This window comes from Leptonychotes weddellii, chromosome 7, assembly GCF_054177405.1.
Source record: "Leptonychotes weddellii isolate Sample4059 chromosome 7, ASM5417740v2, whole genome shotgun sequence".
NCBI classification, from domain to species: domain Eukaryota; kingdom Metazoa; phylum Chordata; class Mammalia; order Carnivora; family Phocidae; genus Leptonychotes; species Leptonychotes weddellii.
The window spans coordinates 109,471,563-109,488,869 of NC_138375.1; the positions used below are offsets into that span (position 1 = coordinate 109,471,563).

General features: G+C 50.4%; 1 protein-coding gene across 1 annotated transcript in view; it reads left to right on the forward strand.

Annotated features, from left to right (window-relative positions):
* Nucleotides 1-4,356: 4,356 nt before the first annotated feature.
* PCDH12 (protocadherin 12) overlaps nucleotides 4,357-17,307 on the forward strand; it is a 16,049-nt gene continuing 3,098 nt past the window's right edge. The window contains exons 1-4 of the mRNA XM_081825603.1: nucleotides 4,357-4,470; nucleotides 5,134-8,385; nucleotides 11,449-11,546; nucleotides 13,474-13,641. Of these exons, the coding sequence (XP_081681729.1) occupies nucleotides 5,506-8,385; nucleotides 11,449-11,546; nucleotides 13,474-13,641 (3,146 nt within the window). The 5' untranslated portion in view covers nucleotides 4,357-4,470; nucleotides 5,134-5,505. The remainder of the gene's footprint in view (nucleotides 4,471-5,133; nucleotides 8,386-11,448; nucleotides 11,547-13,473; nucleotides 13,642-17,307) is intronic.

The following is a 17,307-nucleotide window of genomic DNA, read 5'->3' on the forward strand; positions in this document are numbered from 1 at the left end:
CATGAGAGGGGGGAGGGTCAGAGGGAGAACAGACTCCCCGCTGAGCAGGGAGCCCGATGCGGGACTCGATCCCCGGACTCCAGGATCATGACCTGAGCCGAAGGCAGTCGCTTAACCGACTGAGCCACCCAGGCGCCCCAGTTCTAAGAAGTTCTAAATCAGTGGTTCTCAATGAGATTGGGGTGGAGATGGGGCACATGTCAGAGTGTCTTGTATATCAGAATTAAAATCTATATGCTGGAAGTGGCCCACTTGCCCTCCGAGGTTGGGGAGAGAGACAAAACATATGGGTAACACTTATCAACTCAGAATTTATGTGGTCTAGTTATGGTTACTAAAGCACAAAATAAATTCTGAGTCTCTTCTTGCATTTTTCTTGAAAATCATGAAGGAGATGCATGGTTCGCAATGATTCATTGGCAAGTCCTCATGTTCACGCTACTTCCTTCATAGCCCCCCACCTTGTTCTCTTGTGAACCCCCTCCATGATCTCCTCAGCCTTCATCAATGCCCCTCTCCTACTTTCCTTTTATTGTGTAGATCAATTAAGCCTCTCTTTCCAGAAAAAACTTCCAATCGCCTTCCCCAACTCTGTCCCAAATGAAAGGGGAAGCCTTTTCGAAGGGAGGGTCCAGGGAATGGAGCTGGCAGTTCCAAAATTCTCTTAGGCAGGGCGGGAGAGGGAAAAGTATGAATTTTCTCACCCTGTCCCTGGTATTCGGTTAAGTGATTCTGATATCTGGCCCCTTTTGAGAGCTACCACTCTTAAGCAAGACAACCAAGACACAAAGCCTTTTCATTTCTTGAAAGGTTCTATTTTTTGGCCGATTTCCACCTACAAAGTACATTTTTCTTGTTGCACTGGGCCCAGAAAGAGGTGTTATTGTGTGGGAGTGGACAACTGTCATCTGTCCCAACAAACGCCACAAAGTGCCACATCAGGAGCAGGTGACCCATCTACCTGAGTCTCCCAGTCAAGATTCCTGGCCAGACTGGCTCCAATTTCAACAAGGTCTTGCTAAAAGAAAGAGGCTGACCTTGGGTGGTCCTGTCACCCTCCCAACAGGAATGATCCCGAAGAAGATGAAGCTTCTGAGCTTCACCAAGCAGCCTTAGCGATGGGGACTGTGGCAGCTGCTGGGCAGATTCCCAAGGAGCCCGGAGGGTGGGCAGCCAGCTGAGCAGCATGTTCATAGTGTGGGGCATGATCCTAGCCTTCATCCAGCGGACCTGAGAGTCCCCCAGGGGTCAGAGTCCCACCTTGCTGGTGTGACCCCTCAAGGATCCTCAGGACACCAGGCATTTTGAAAAAATCCTGACCTGACCCTACCCCTCCCACTTCATCCCCCAACACTTCCGCATAGCCAAGGGCCCAAGCGTGAATGACCTCAAGGCTGGTGGTGAGCCAGACTTCCAAACAGGATCTGAGCCCAGATCCTGCCCTCTTTAAAAAAATATTTCAGACTTGAGGGAGGCATCCTTAGCTTTTTCAAACCTATTTCAGAGTACCTGTACAACTTTAAATCTATTTTCAAAACTCAGAGGGACGAAGGCTCTCCAGACAAACTTCAGTGAAAGTTCCATTCATCCCTCGACATGTGGCTGACCCCTGCAGCTGGAAAGGAGGAGAGAAAGTTACTAAGTGGGGACCTCATTCCCAGAGATTATCGCCTAAAAAATCTGGTACCTTGTTTGCTGGCTTTGGATTCTGTCCCCAGTGTGAATAAAACAAACCAACCACAACCATAAAAACTGTCTGTGAAATCTAAATTCAAAAACTTTCTTGTGGGGCCTGGGTGGCTCAGTCAGTTAAGCGACTGTCTTCAGCTCAGGTCATGATCCCTGGGATGGAGCCATGTATTCAGGTTCCACGCTCAGCGGGGAGTTTGCTTCTCCCTCTGCCTCTGCCCCTCCTCATCGCTCGTGCGCGCGCGCGTTTCTTGTGACCTGGGAGTCCATTTTTTGCATCCATGGTATAATTAAGGCAACGCATACACACAGAGCATAAACAGAACAATGTCCTTTCAAGAATATAAACGTTAACACTGGTAAAATCATGAATTCCATAATTCCTTCAGTGGGCAGTAGGTCACATTAGGTTTCTCATGATAAGTGATTGTCATCCTGTGTAAGCTCCTTCCACTGTGTTCTATGCAGCACAGGTCTAGAGCTGTGGATGTGTGTGAGCTCCAGGTACCCACCTCTCTGCTTCTGTGCCTTTTTTCTCAGCCTTTGGCCACCAGATGGCATTCTGGAAACATTCTCAGCACCAGAATTTTCTGCACCAAACTCCCCTGCATTACTCCCAACTGCCCTCCCCCTCTCCTTCCTCTGTTTTCTTCTAATCCATTTTCCAGAGTGCAGCCTAAGGGGCTTTCTGGAGGTCCAGTCTGCGTGATCTTGGGCAAGTTAGCTAACCCTCTGTGCTCAGCTTCTTTATCCCGATGGCCCGGGTATGAGGGTGGCACAGGAGGATGTAGGTAAAGCACTCAGGACAAGGCCTGCCATATAGCTACTGTCCTCATCTTCCTTCTCGGGGCCGTTCGAAAGCTCCCCATGGCCTTCAGGACAAGGTCCGAATCCTTAGCATGGAACTCCAGGCCCTCCAAGGGTCTGGCAGCCCTTTTTGACATCCCTCACCCTCCTTCTTCCTCCCCACTCTCCACACAGACCCTCTTGAGATACTGTTAAGGAACCAGCTCACTCACCTCTGGCCTTTGTCCACTCTGCTCCCTCTGCCTGTTTTGCTTCTCCTTTGCTCACCCACCTTCCTCTGGCTAACTCCTCCCTGTCTTCAGGATTTGGCCCAGTGCCCTCCATGAGGAGCCTCCCCTGACCACCAGGCCCAAACACAGAGCCACTGGGCCCCCTTCTTTCCTTTTCCCTGCCCCCCCTTAGACTGCAAGCAACTTGTGTGGGTCACTTTGTCTTGCTAGCTGTGCTGCACATGATAGGACAAGTGACAGCCAGAGAGTGAGGTTGCCATGCAGGCTGTCACCCAAGGGCGGTAAGCACAGGGCACATCTCTGAGCAGGAGGCCCCCAGGGCCTGTGCTGGCTCCCCTTGAAGCACAGGCAGCATCTGGCCCCAGCCTGGGCTGAGGAAGCCCTAGAAAATGAGCTTTCTTGGCCCCAGAGGCAGAGAAAAGAGTGAAGGGACAGGGAGCGCCTGGGTGGCTCAGTCGGTTAAGTGTCTGCCTTCGGCTCAGGTCATGACCCCGGGTTCCTGGGATTGAGCCTCACTACTTGCTCAGCAGGGGGTCTCCTTCTCCCTCTCCCTCTGCCTGCTGTTTCCCCTGCCTGTGCTCTCTCTCTCTCTCTGTCAAATAAATAAATAAAATTTAAAAAAAAAAAAAACAGTGAAGGGACAAATGCAAGGTCATTACCATTTGCATTGGAGGCATAAAACCTGGAAAATAATACAAGCTACAGTAACATGGAATGGGTGCTTTCTCTGTACCAGGCCCTGTGCTGGGCCCTTCTAGGTAGCATCTCAATGAATTCTTACCACAATCTCATGAGGTGGGGCACAGCCACACTCTATAGAGAAGGAAACCGACACCCAGAGAGGTTAAGTGACTTGTGCAAGGTCTCCAAGCTTGTGGGTGTTCTGTCTCTAGGGCCATGCTGTAGGAGATGGCCCCATGGATTCAGGCCCTTACTGTGGTTCAACAAGTGACAAGGACAGGAAACCTCCAGAGTGGAACATGGAGTGAAGGACAGGGCGTGGGAAAGAAAAGATGGGGGGCAGGGATGGGCACAGATGGCTCTAAGGCCAGGGAGCTCCCTCTGCTGCCCCTGTCCTAATGGCCAGAGGCCAACAGGCCCTGATGGGGGTCCCCTGTGTCCCAGTGGGCACCTCCAGCCTCAAGGACTCAGTTGCAAACACCCACCTAAAGGAAGCTGGCCTTAAATTCCCATCACTTCCAGTGTTTTACAAACCTCTAGACTCAGCCCGAGGCAGGGTCTCAGACCAGGAGGGTGCTGGGTACAGCAAGTGAGGAGGGAAATGAGAAGCCACAAGCCCCCTCAAATGCCACCCAGGTGATCCTGGGCCTCACCTCTGTGAGGAGGTGAATGGGGGGGCACACCTGAAAACATCCACCTCCCTAGGAGTGTTGGGGGTGGGGAGGGAGTACTGTTCATGGGACTCAGTCATAAACAGCAGTGGGGAGAGAAGAATCCGGGGAAGGGAAGGATAAGGCGAGAAAAGCGTGGGAGAGGGACAAGTATAAAAACCTTGGAGGCAGGGAGCCGGAGGCCGGGGATTCCCCCAGATAGGGACTCAGGCTGGACCAGATGCAGAGAACAATGGGCCTCCAGGCTGGCGAGCAGGAAGGGAAGGGGGAGGGAAGGTACATGGTCAGGTCGGAGAGATCCCCAGGCTTCAGGAGCCCAGGCCACGGGCACCCTCATGGGTCCATGTGGGCAGGGACTGCCCCGGGGCCGGTGCAAGAGCCAGAGCTACAAGGTGAGACCAGCTATTCTGTTCTCAACACCCACCGCTCACAAAACATCATTGCCTGTGCCTCTGAGCCAGGACCCAGCCCCTCATACATCATTTCATTTGTCCTCACAATTTCCTGCTGTGTGGGCTACTATTCTTATTCCCATCCACACTCTATAACGACGGAGCGGTGGAAGCCCAGAGAGGGTAAGTGACTTGTCCCACGTGACCCAGCTGGTAAATTACAGAGTCAGGATTTGAACCCAGGCAGTTTGGCCCCTGTGGCCGCTCTCTTAATCACAGCTGCTTCCCGAGGACAAAAGTGGGTGATCAGGGCAGAGTCAGGACTTTGAGGTAGATGAGTGTGGGAAAAGACCGGAATGGGAGAGGAATAATGAGGATATGAGGGAAACAAAGAGAGCAGCGGAAAGGAGAGACACAGGGAGCATGACATGCCCAGGAGGGCCTGGAGTTCCATGGGGGCAGGTAGGGGCTCAGGCTCTCTGCCCACTTGCCTACACAGCGGCTCCCTTTCCCTCAGGGGCCGCCTTGCGTGGATAGCACCTTCCCGTCGGCCTGTCCCTGGAGCCCTGGCCCATCCTCCTCCGCTGCGGGCCCCTCGGGCTTTACGGGAAGCCCTCTTTCTCTAATTGGCATTGAAACTTACAGCCCTCCCTTTTCCTGTAGGTGGGGTTTCCATAGGAAAAAGCTGCTTCTCCATTTCCCCAGCCCAGCAACTGTTTGGAAGTCTGATCCCCACATCCTGCTTTTACTGGGTCAAGTCCCTCTTGGACCGGCTCTTGTCCATCATTTACTGAAGGGGACCCACGGGTGCCCACTTCATCAGTGCTTGGACCTCTGAGATCTCTTCAGATGAAGATGGCCTTGCCTGGGAATCCTGCTACTTCCATCACCATCTAATTATGGGACGAGGCTGTGACAGCTGGTCTGGGGGCAGGAGAACGGGGCTAATCAAGCCCCTCGGGAAACACTGGAGGACTTGCCTAGCCTTTGAAGAACTGTAGTGGTTTCTGAGTCTAGCCCATTCTGGCGGTAAGCATGATGCGACTTCTGCCACTTCTGCTGGGGCTTTTGGGGTCAGGTGGCTACTTGTTCCTTCCAGGGCATGGTCAGGAAGTGGCCACTCTCACTGTGAAATACCAAGTGGCAGAAGAGGTGCCGTCCGGCACAGTGATAGGGAAGCTGTCCCGGGAACTGGGCTGGGAGGAGAGGCGCGGGCAGACGAAGGCGGCCTTCCAGGTCCTGCAGCTGTCTCAGGCACTCCCCATCCAGGTGGATCCTGAGGATGGCCTGCTTAGCACAGGGAGGCGGCTGGACCGAGAGCAGCTTTGCCGGCAACAGGATCCCTGCCTGGTTTCCTTTGACGTGCTTGCCACGGGGGACTTGGCTCTGATCCATGTGGAGATCCAGGTGCTGGACATCAATGACCATGAGCCACAGTTCCCCAAAGGTGAGCAGGGGCTGGAAATCTCTGAGAGTGCCTCTCTGCGCACCCGGATCCCCCTGGACAGAGCCCTGGACCCAGACACGGGCCCCAACACCCTGCACTCGTACACGCTGTCTCCCAGCGAGCACTTCGCCCTGGATGTCATCGTGGGGCCCGATGAGACCAAACATGCAGAACTTGTGGTGGTGAAGGAGCTAGACCGGGAAATCCACTCATTTTTTGATCTGGTGCTAACTGCCTATGACAGTGGGAAGCCCCCCAAGTCAGGCACCAGCTTGGTCAAGGTCAATGTCCTGGACTCCAATGACAATAGCCCTGTGTTTGCTGAGAGCTCCCTGGCACTAGAAATCCAAGAAGATGCTGCCCCTGGTACTCTCCTCATAAACTTGACTGCCACGGACCCTGACCAAGGTCCCAATGGGGAGGTGGAATTCTTCCTCAGTAAGCATGTGCCTCCAGAGGTTTTGGACACCTTCAGTATCAATGCGAAGACGGGCGAGGTGATTCTGCGTCAACCCCTAGACTACGAAAAGAATCCTGCCTATGAGGTGGACGTCCAGGCAAGGGACCTAGGTCCCAATCCCATTCCAGCCCACTGCAAAGTACTCATCAAGGTTCTGGACGTCAATGACAATGCCCCAAGCATCCACATCACATGGGCCTCCCAGCCATCACTGGTGTCAGAAGCTCTTCCAAAGGATAGTTTCATTGCTCTCGTCATGGCAGATGACTTGGACTCAGGAAACAATGGTCGGGTCCACTGTTGGCTGAGCCAAGAACTGGGCCACTTCAGGCTGAAAAGGACCAACGGCAACACATACATGCTGCTAACCAACACCACACTGGACAGAGAACAGTGGCCCAAATATACCCTCACTCTGCTGGCTCAAGACCAAGGACTCCAGCCATTATCGGCCAAGAAACAACTCAGCATTCAGATCAGTGATGCCAACGACAATGCACCTGTGTTTGAGAGGAGCAGGTATGAGGTCTCTACGCGGGAGAACAACCTACCTTCTCTTCACCTCATTACCATCAAGGCTCAGGATGCAGACTTGGGCATAAACGGAAAAATCTCATACCGTATCCAGGACTCCCCAGTTTCTCACTTGGTAGCTATTGACTCAGACACAGGAGATGTCACTGCTCAGAGGTCACTAGACTATGAACAGATGGCCAGTTTTGAGTTCCGCGTGATCGCAGAGGACAAGGGCCAGCCCCAGCTTGCATCCAGCGTCTCTGTGTGGGTCAGCCTCTTGGATGTCAACGATAATGCCCCAGAGGTGATTCATCCTATACTCAGTGATGGAAAAGCCAGCCTCTCAGTGCTCGTAAATGCCTCCACAGGCCACCTTCTGGTACCCATTGAAACTCCTAATGGCTTGGTTCCAGCGGGTGCTGACACACCCCCACCGACAACCCACAGTTCCCGGCCATTCCTTTTGGCCACCATCGTAGCAAGAGACGCAGACTCAGGGGCCAACGGAGAGCTCCTCTACAGCATTGGGCGCGGGAATGAAGCCCATCTCTTTGTCCTCAGCCCCCACCTGGGGCAGTTGTTCATCAACATCACCAATGCCAGCAGCCTCATTGGGAGTGAGTGGGAGCTGGAGATAGTGGTAGAAGACCGTGGCAGCCCCTCCTTGCAGACCCAAGCCCTGTTGAGGGTCTTGTTTGTCACCAGTGTGGACCACTTGAGGGACTGGGCCCGGGAGCCTGGGACCCTGAGCACATCGGCGCTGACAGTGATTTGCCTGGTCGTCCTGCTGGCCATCTTTGGGTTGATCTTGGCTCTGATCATGTCCATCTGCAGGACGGAGAAGAAGGACAACGGGGCCTACAACTGTCGGGAGGCTGAATCTACCTACCGCCACCAGCCCAAAAGGCCCCAGAAACACATTCAGAAGGCAGATATCCACCTTGTCCCTGTGCTCAGGGGCCGGGTGGAGGAGCCTGGCAAAGTCGGGCAGCCCCACAAGGAAGCAGGCAAGGAAGGGATGATGGAAGCAGGCTGGGACCCGGGCCTGCAGGCCCCCTTGCACCTCACGCCAACGCTGTATAGAACCCTGCGTAACCAAGGCAACCAGGGGGCACAGGCTGAGAGCCGAGAGGTGCTGCAAGACACTGTCAACCTCCTTTTCAACCATCCCAGGCAGAGGAACGCCTCCCGGGAGAACCTGAACCTTCCTGAGTCCCAGCCTGTGATGGGCCAGCCCCGCTCAAGGCCCCCGAAGGTTACGGGCAGCACCACAGGGAGGCTGCCAGGAGACTCGGGCAGCGAGGAGGCCCCACTGAGCCCACCGGCCTCCTCTGCAACCCTGAGGCGGCAGCCGAACCTCAACGGCAAAGTGACCCCTGAGAAAGAGTCAGGTCCCCGTCAGATCCTGCGGAGCCTGGTCCGGCTATCTGTGGCTGCTTTTGCGGAGCGGAACCCTGTCGAGGAGCTCACGATGGACTCTCCTCCTGTTCAGGTAACCGGGTGTGGGCAGCTCTCTCTGTGGTCACCCCTGGACCACTACATTAGACACCCCTATTACCCTTACGTTCGTCACATTCATTCCTGAGGCTCTCCAGGGACTTTATGGTACATTGGATGCAGTGAGTGAGGGCACAGTTCTGGGGTTAACGAAATCTAGCTGTGTGATCCTGGGCAACTTACTGTCTCTGAGCCTTCGTTTCCCTATAAAACAGAGATGAGGGTAAGAGCATCTGTCTTGCAGAGTTGCCTGAGGATTTGATCAGTTAATTCCTATAAAACACATACTCAATGTGCCTGGCACAAGTGAAACCCAGAAAAAGTTTAAGAATACAAGCTTTGGGATAAGCCTGCCTGGGTTCAAATCCTGACCCCACCTCTTCCTAGCTGTGAACCACAGGAATGTTACTCAGCTTCTCGGTTGAAGATATCTATGTCAATAGCACCCATCTCCTAAATTTGCTTGAAGATGAAATGAGTGCACTTAAAGCCTAGAATAATGTCCAGCACACGGTCAGCACTCAGCAAATGGTTACAATGACTTCTGCAAAGCTCTGCATCTCCTCCTGCCCTCTTGTCATCTGGGCAGCCTTCCTATGAAGCAGGCCAGCATGGGCAGCATTGCCCCTGCGCTCAGGGGCTGCATTTGACTTGCCTGAGACTAGACTTTGTTGGCTAGGCCTGCAGAATGAGGCAGTGGAAACGGTCTCAGAACTTGGGAGTCTGCTCTAGGTTCAAATTTCAGCATAGCCACTCAGGAGCTGGGCAACCTTGGGCAAGTCTGTCCAACATCAGAGCCTCATTTTCCTCAAATGGCAATTATGATTCCAAACTTACCCTGTGCTACCTCCCAGGGGTTGAGGATTAAATGGAATAATGAAGGACAAAGTATCTAGTGACCTAGGATTTACTGGACAGAAATGGGAAATCTTTCTCAGGGACGGTACCTGATCTCACACCCCTATCTGTTCCTCTGTACTTCAGATAACTTTCCCTGTGCCAGGCTGCCCACTCAAGACACACGTCTGTTTGGCCAAGCAATCAACTCAGGTTTCCTGTGGCGCAAGGACACGGCTTCCTTCCCCCACATCCTCCCCAGGAAGCCACCTGGAGAGAGCCCCACTGCTCTTTTAGGAGTCTTGCCCTGAGCCCTATGTAGCTCCAGGGGTTGCCCAGAGCCATTTACTCGTTCATTCATTCATTCATTCATTCATTCATTCATTCTTCAAATGCTTACTGAGTGAGCTTTTTGAACCAAACACTGTGCTGGTTGTTGGTGAACAGAGACAGCAGAGAGCAGGCACTGGGGGTGAACCCACTGGGGTGATGGAAAGAAGTGTGTCCAGCTGGGATCAATGTGAGGGTAGGAGGCAATATGCCTAATGCTCATGTCTTTCCAGCAGCACAGTGCCACAGTGAGTCAGATCTGGGTTCAAATTCTAGCCCTGACGCTAACTGATATGTAGCCTCTCTGAGCCTCACATTCCACATCTGCAAAATGGGTATGATGGTATCTTTTCCCTAGGGTTATTATAAGAATTAAATGAGATTATATACCACCCTACAGTTATGAAGTGCTTGTCAAAAGATCTATTAATAAATGAATCATAGGGGCACCTGGCCTGGCTCAGTCAGTGGAGCATGTGACTCTTGATCTCGGGGTCATGGGTTCGAGTCCCACAGTGAGCACAGAGATTACTTTAAAAAAGTTTAAAAAAATAAATAAATGAATTATATATGTTCACTCATTTGATCCTTACAGCTACAACCACATGGGCCTTGATATTATTCCCTTTTTACTGTTGAGGAAACTGAGGCTCAAAATGCTTAAGTAATTTCTCAAGGCCAGCCAGATGGAACTGGGGCAGCAGCAGATTTAGGATTTGAATCCGAGTCTGACTGATTGCAGAGGCTGCACTCTAACTCTGAAGCGACCCTGAACAACAACACTATGCTCAGGCTGTGACACTCAGGGAGTGTCCCTGAACTATCAGCTAACGCTTGGAAGAGTGGCGAGTGCCTTAGGAGGGCTTCTGGGCCTGGGTCAGGAGATGTGATCTGCCCTGAGGCAGGCAACTGGGCCCCAGCCCTCTTCCAACTGTCCCCTAAGGTTGGCACTATCTAGTTGGAGCTGCCCAGAGAGGCTGAGTGGGAAGTCCTGAGCCTTCTCAGGGAAGACTGGGGGTAGGTCCAGGACTTCTAAGAGTAACAACCCATAATCCTTGCATTCTCTGAGCATTTTAAATTCTCAAACCACTGGGTGAATTAATCCTGACCACCCTGTGAAGAAGGCTGGATGGGTATTTCCAGCTCCAACTTAGAGACGAGGAAACTGAGGTCTGAGAATGTCTAAAAACCTGCCTGACATTACACAAACTAGAAATGACCTTGAACTAGAACTTAGCCTCCCGAGACTTGGTCTGTTGCCTTCGCCTTCACAAGGCCCTGCAGGGTCTGGCCCTGACATCTCGCCCGACCCCTGCCCCATTCTGCAGCCTCTCTGAACCTCCGCCCTCTCCTCCAGACTTTCAGCCTGCAGTGCCTTCTGTTTTCATTCACACCCTTGTTGAATGAATGAAAGAATGGATAAATGAATGATTGGATGATACCATTTTGCTTTCTCCAGAGCAGAGTCTTGCATCTGGCCCCACCAAAATTGGCTGAGTGTTTGAGTACTGCTGAAGGTGGGGAAATAACCCCTTAAGATAATCCTTATCGAAGTAATAATGAATTTATGGTCAGGAAATGCGTTTTTCAGCCCCATCCCGCAGACTGCAGCGGGAGCCGGTCACTCGGAATGAGAAGGAGGGGTGGGCCCAGGGCGTCCCCCTTCTCTCCCTCAGACTCCCAGGTCCTGTGGTGACATGGCAAAGCGAGGATCCTGCCTGCACAGGTCCCTGCCTCCATCACTGTTCACCATCCCCCCTCTGATCACACAAACATCTGAAGCTGGAGGAAAGACTATAAAAAGAAAGCGCCGGCATTGAGGGAAACATCCGGCAAGGAAGTGTGCTGGGTCGGAATTGTGTGGAGTCAACAGATTTTTCCTGTCTTGCAGCAAATCTCCCAGCTGCTGTCCTTGCTGCATCAGGGCCAATTCCAGCCCAAACCAAACCACCGGGGAAATAAGTACTTGGCCAAGCCCAGCGGCGGCAGGTAAGCAACACATGGACCCACAGGCTTCTCAAGCCCCCCACCGGCTTGCCTTCACCCCTGGAGCCTCTGTGATCTGAGGAAGGGTGAGCACATCCCAGACAGCGTCCCCCCTGGGAGAGCAGCGGACAGCATCCATCCCCCCATCCCAGGCAGCGTGGTCCTGGAGCAACTGTATTTATAGTATTTACAGGACCCAGAGTCTCTAAGGAAATGACTTCATCCCTGAGGTTCTATCTGTCCCCTGATTGCAGAGGTGCTAGGCTATGGGCTTTAAATGTGTAACTTCCAGCTTTCTTTGTCTTGACCCTTAAACAATTATGAAGTTTCCCTGGCTGAGGCCATGAGTGTGTAGGTGTGTTCTTTTGGGCAGTCCTAGAATTAAAGAGAGGTCAAGAGGACATCTAATCTAACTCCTTTTTGTTACAGATATAGAAACTGGGGCTTTAAATAGTTTGATACAGCCCAGCTATGTTCAATTTGAGCAAGCCAGGTAAATCCTTGGGGCCTCAGTTTTTTACCTGTAAAATAGAGGTCACCATACTTCCTTGTGGTACTGGGGTAAGGATTTAACGATCAAATGTATTTTAAGCTCATAGCCCAGTGACTGGCTCATAGTAGGTGCGCAGCTGACGCTAAAAGTCCTTTCGTCCTGAAGTGACTTTGTTCAAGGTCACGCGGCCAGTGAGTGGCAAAGCTGGAACCAGCTCGGGGTACCTGACTCCAGGTTCGGTGCTCTTGCTTTGACAACTCATGGCTTCTTTTTTGCAAAGATGGTGGGTGGTAGCGTAGAGTAGCAGTGAGTACACACACTCCATAGTCACATCAGCCTGGATTTGAATTTTGGCTTTGACACTTAATCCGTGGGGATAAGGTGCATAATTTTCACAGGCCTTGGTTTTCTTATTTGCAAAATGGGAATGATAACAGGAGAACCCCTCACAGATGTGAAAAGTTTGAGGATAAGGTGCATATAACTTGCAAAGCCTAGGACTTTTGGGCAGTCCTAGAATTAAAGAGAGTAACTGACTGGGAGTAACTGCTTAATAAACATTAGTTGTTGTCATCATCACTTGCAAAATTGCCACCTCCCTCCTGATCGCTTCATGGCAGCAGAAATGGTCACAGAAAAAAAGCAGAAAGGACCCCAGACCTTAAAGCCCCTCGGGGAGCCTTCCCACCTGCTGGAATGTGGGGCCAGACCTGCCTCCCCATACTGAGGCAGTCCCAGGAACTGGCCTCCCCCAGGTGGCAGGCAGGGTCTGTGGGAGGGAGAGGCCAGGGTGGAGACAGCAGGAGTCAGGGAGAGTCTGAGTGGCTTTCTGCTTCTGGTCTGGGATTTGGCCTCAAATAGGGAGTAGGGAATATTCAGTCACTTTGTCCACAAAGTATTTACGAAGCACCTACTATGTGTCAGGCCCTGTTCTGAGCACTGGCTGACCAGGGAACGAGACAGACAAAAATTTCTGCTCTCACTGGAGCTCATACTCAGATGGCTGGAGGTGGATGGATAGCTGGATGGACAGATGACTGCCTTGTCTCAACCAAAGTTACTACACTGCTACTCTGGGCCAGGCAATGCGAAGGAATGGGAGGGACAATGGTGAATAATAATATCAATGCATTCATTGTTTCTTCTTTTGCTGAGTGCTTACAAGGTGCCAGGTACCAGCTTCTTTACATACACTGTCTCATTTTGCCTGCCCCTTGAGGTGGGTGTTATTTATTACCTCCATTTTACAGATGAGGCAACAGATGGAGAGTAGGCAGGAGGCCTGGGACCAAGTAACCCAGGTTGGTCTGACTCTGAAAGCCGGGCTGTGTATCCACCTCCTTAAGTGGATGGATGAATGCTGGCATGAGTAGAAGAATGTTCATGAGCAGGAATGAATGAATCTGTGTGTAATTTCCTCACTCGTGGGCTTTGCAGGAGCGCAATCCCAGACCCAGATGGCCCAGGTGCCAGGGCTGGGGGCCAGGCAGAACCAGACCAGGAGGAAGGGTGCTTGGATCCTGAAGAGGACCTGTCCGTGAAGCAGCTGCTAGAAGAAGAGCTGTCAAGCCTGTTGGACCCACACACAGGTAAGGACTCCTCAGGATGACCCTGAGCCTGCTTCTACCCCCACAGTCCCCCACATGTCCAGACGTCAGCCTTCTCCACAGGAGAACACAGACATTCTGTTTCTGGGCAGGAATATCAGCAACATTTTACTTTCCCTAACGCTTCAGACAGTCTTCATTTGTTTAAAGACCAGATTCTACTTTGATTATTCATTTTAAAAATCCTAAGAATAGTAAATGAGCTCTTGGTGTGTGCCAGGTACTAGGAAGTGTCTTACACACATTAGCTCAGTTAAGCTTTTAAACAGTCTTTGGAGGTAGATGTTATGAGCTCCAATTTAGAGATAAGCAAACTGAGGCTCAGAGAAGTACCACAGGCTGCCCAGAGTCACTGAGCTCATCAGTGACTGAAGGGGAGCCAACCTGGGCCTGCCTGCCATCAGGAGACCTCCCTTTACTTCCTAAACCACCCATCTGTGTTTCTTTGGTGGGTTTAAATATCCTCCCATCCTGAGAACTGAGTCAATTCTTTAATGTGTTAACATATCTAATCGAAACAAAAATAATATTTTCTAGAGAAACAATTCGTTTTGATAGAAAGTACAAAATCTGGACTTTAATTCAAGAATGTGCTAACTGGGGCACCCGGGTGGCTTAGTCGGTTAAGCATCTGACTTTGGCTCAGGTCATGATCTCAGGATCCTGGGATCAAGCCTCCACCTCCGTCCCTCACCTCTGAATTCAGCGGAGGGTCTGCTTATCCCTCTGCCCTTACCCCTGCTCACGCTCTCTCCATCTCTCTTTTTCTCTCTCAAATAAATAAAATCTTTTAAAAAAGTAAAATAAAATAAAATAATTAAATTAAAAAAGAATGTGCTAGCTGGACACTGGTCAGCCTCCTTTAGGTAACACACCGTACCTCTGTCCATACCTGCACTGTGGTTTTCTGTTTCTGTATAATAATCTTTTTCTCAACTGGACATACCCTATGTGCTCCATCTGGCTGCAAACACACTGAAAGCATGGCAGGGACTTCCTTTTCCTTGGTTAAAAAAACATAGCTAACATTTATTGAGAGCTTTCTATGTGCTAGTCCCTGTTCTATGTTCCTCATGAGAAAAATCTTACGAGAAGGAATTATTCACTATCACCATTTCATAAAGGAAAAAACTGAGGGGCAAGGTTGTTTAGTAATTTTCCCAACATTGACAACGTGGCTCTAAATTAAAAGTAAAATTAAATCTAATTAAAATTAAGTAAAATGAAAAATTCAGTTCCTCAGTTATACCAGCCACATTTCAAGCACTTAATAGCCACATATGGTTAGTGGATATTGCCTTGGATAGCACACATATAGAAAGTTTTACAGGACAGCATTGTCTACACTCTACAACTGTGAGGTTCAATACAGTAGCCACTAGCCACGTATGCAAATGGCTAGTCACAATCAAGATGTGATATATGGCGGCCCCTGCCCAGCTCAGTGGGTAGAGCATGCAACTCCTGATCTCAGGGTCGTGAGTTCAAGCTGCACATTGGGCATAGAGATTACTTTAAAAAGAAAAAAAAAAAATATCCATCTTCAAGCCCCATGTTGGGCATAGAGCTTACTTAATAAAAATAAAAAGCATAAAAAAGTGTAACTTATTATTTTTAAAAAGATGTGATAAACATATAAAACACACTTCAGATTTTGAAGACTTAAGAATGTCAAATATTTCATTAATTTAAAAAATATTCATGACATGATAAAATGGTATTACGTTTAAAATGTCTTACAAATTGATTTCACCTTTTCTTTTTACTTTTTTAACCTGCCTCCTAGAAAATTTAAAATAACCTCTCTGGCTCACATTATGTCTGAACCGGCCAGCTCTGGGCTGGAACCTGTGTGCTCAGCTGCCACATGGTCCTGCTTTTCCACAGCACAGAAGGCATGGAGGATGCTGGGGGATGATGAGGGCACCAGGGATAGAAAAGCCTGTGCTGCTCACAGGGCAGAGCTGCCAAAGGGCTTTTGGTGAGCTTGCTGACCCCGGCGGTCATGGCTGCATCCGTCTGATGCTGTGATGAGGACAACATTTTAAGGGTTGCATGAGCTCAGTAACTGCGCACAGCAACCTGACAAGATGAGTACTACTGTTTCAACACTTCATGAGACATGAAGGAGGCTCAGAGAGGTTAAGCAATTTTCCCAAGGTCACACTGCTCATAAATGGCAAAGGTGGGAAATCAAGTTCAAGCCAGCCCGGCATCCACCTGCCTCTGGGTGGACTCCCCGTCACTTTTCAGCCATTCTCATACACTCTAGCAATTTTCTCATTCCAAGCTTCATAGGCTCTCTGACCCTCGTACAAAGGCCTGATTCTGTAACCAAAAGAGTTTCAACCTTATTACCCCTGAGTCTCAGGGAACTAAGGTTTACATTTCCCAAATGCCCAGGGTTAATATTTATGTTCACTGAGTCATTCAAGAAATGCTTACTAAATCCCAGGCGGATTCAGGTGGGAAGAGGCCTGCCCTGCCGCACAGCCTTCACAGCTCCTCCCTGACAAGGCAAGACAGAGACTCATTTATCAATATAAACAGCCATTAGCTGTATTTTGGAATAACTTTTCCAAATTACAAAAGTAATATTTGGTTAAGGTAGAAAAATGGAGGTAAACGAAAAGAGAATAAATCACTTCTGTCCAGGAGTAATTCCAGTTAACATTTTGACATACCTCCTTCTAGTCTTTTATTATATGCACAGATTCTAAAGCAGCTCACCTTAAGCAAACATTAAACACATGATGAAGTGGATGTTGTACTTTTTTTTTTTTTAAGGCACAATTTCTTAACCATAAGACTTATATTTTCTTTCTTTGTCTTGGCCTCTACCATCCGGCCTAGGGCTAGTTTTTTGAGATAGCATTCTTGTTGAAGAGATGGGAAAAGGAAAAGTGTGGTGGTGGCATTAGGGATCTAGGGGACAGTTTTTCACTGCCCCTGTCCCTTTCCTGGGACAGTGCTTAGCCTGCCTCTAGGCCTGAGTTTCCTGCAGTTTAGAAGCAAAGGTTGAGGAGTTTAGGGCATAGTGATGTGTCCAGACCTTCCTAGGCCTGGGGAATCCGGAGGTCACAGGTGTGCACCCCGAGTGCCCTGGGGGTAATGGGGGGAAGCTACTCAGAGAGTGGGTAGGAGGGTACGGGCATATGGGGCTCCGAAGTCATCAGCTATGGGGTCAAATCTGGGTTGGTTGCCTAGTAGACGGGTGGTTCAACTTCTTGGAACTTCGTTTCCTCATTCATAAAATGGAATAGCGCTCTTCACTTCAAAGGTTTGTGTGGAGGTTAAATTGCTTGGCGTGGAGGAACTTAATAAATGGTCACTATTACTATGAATACAAACAGATGGCAACACCAAGCCAGGAACTCCGGCCTGGGCTAAGAAAAGGGATGCCCCCCCCCACCGCCACCACCATCCGCAGTTTCTAGTGCCCTGAGGGAGTGAAAATCCTGGCTGCGCCGCAGTGGCTGGAAGACACCTAGCCCGAAACACAGCAGGGTCGGGAAATTCTTTAGAAAAGGGCCAATTTCTAATTCTAGGCCTCCTTCCTCCTCCTGCCTCCTCCCCGCTCAGCTCCTGCGGGTCCTTCAGTGGGCAGCCTTCCTGCCCAACGAGCTTCCCCGTCAGGGCCTCTTCCTTCCCGCCCCGTCGGGCC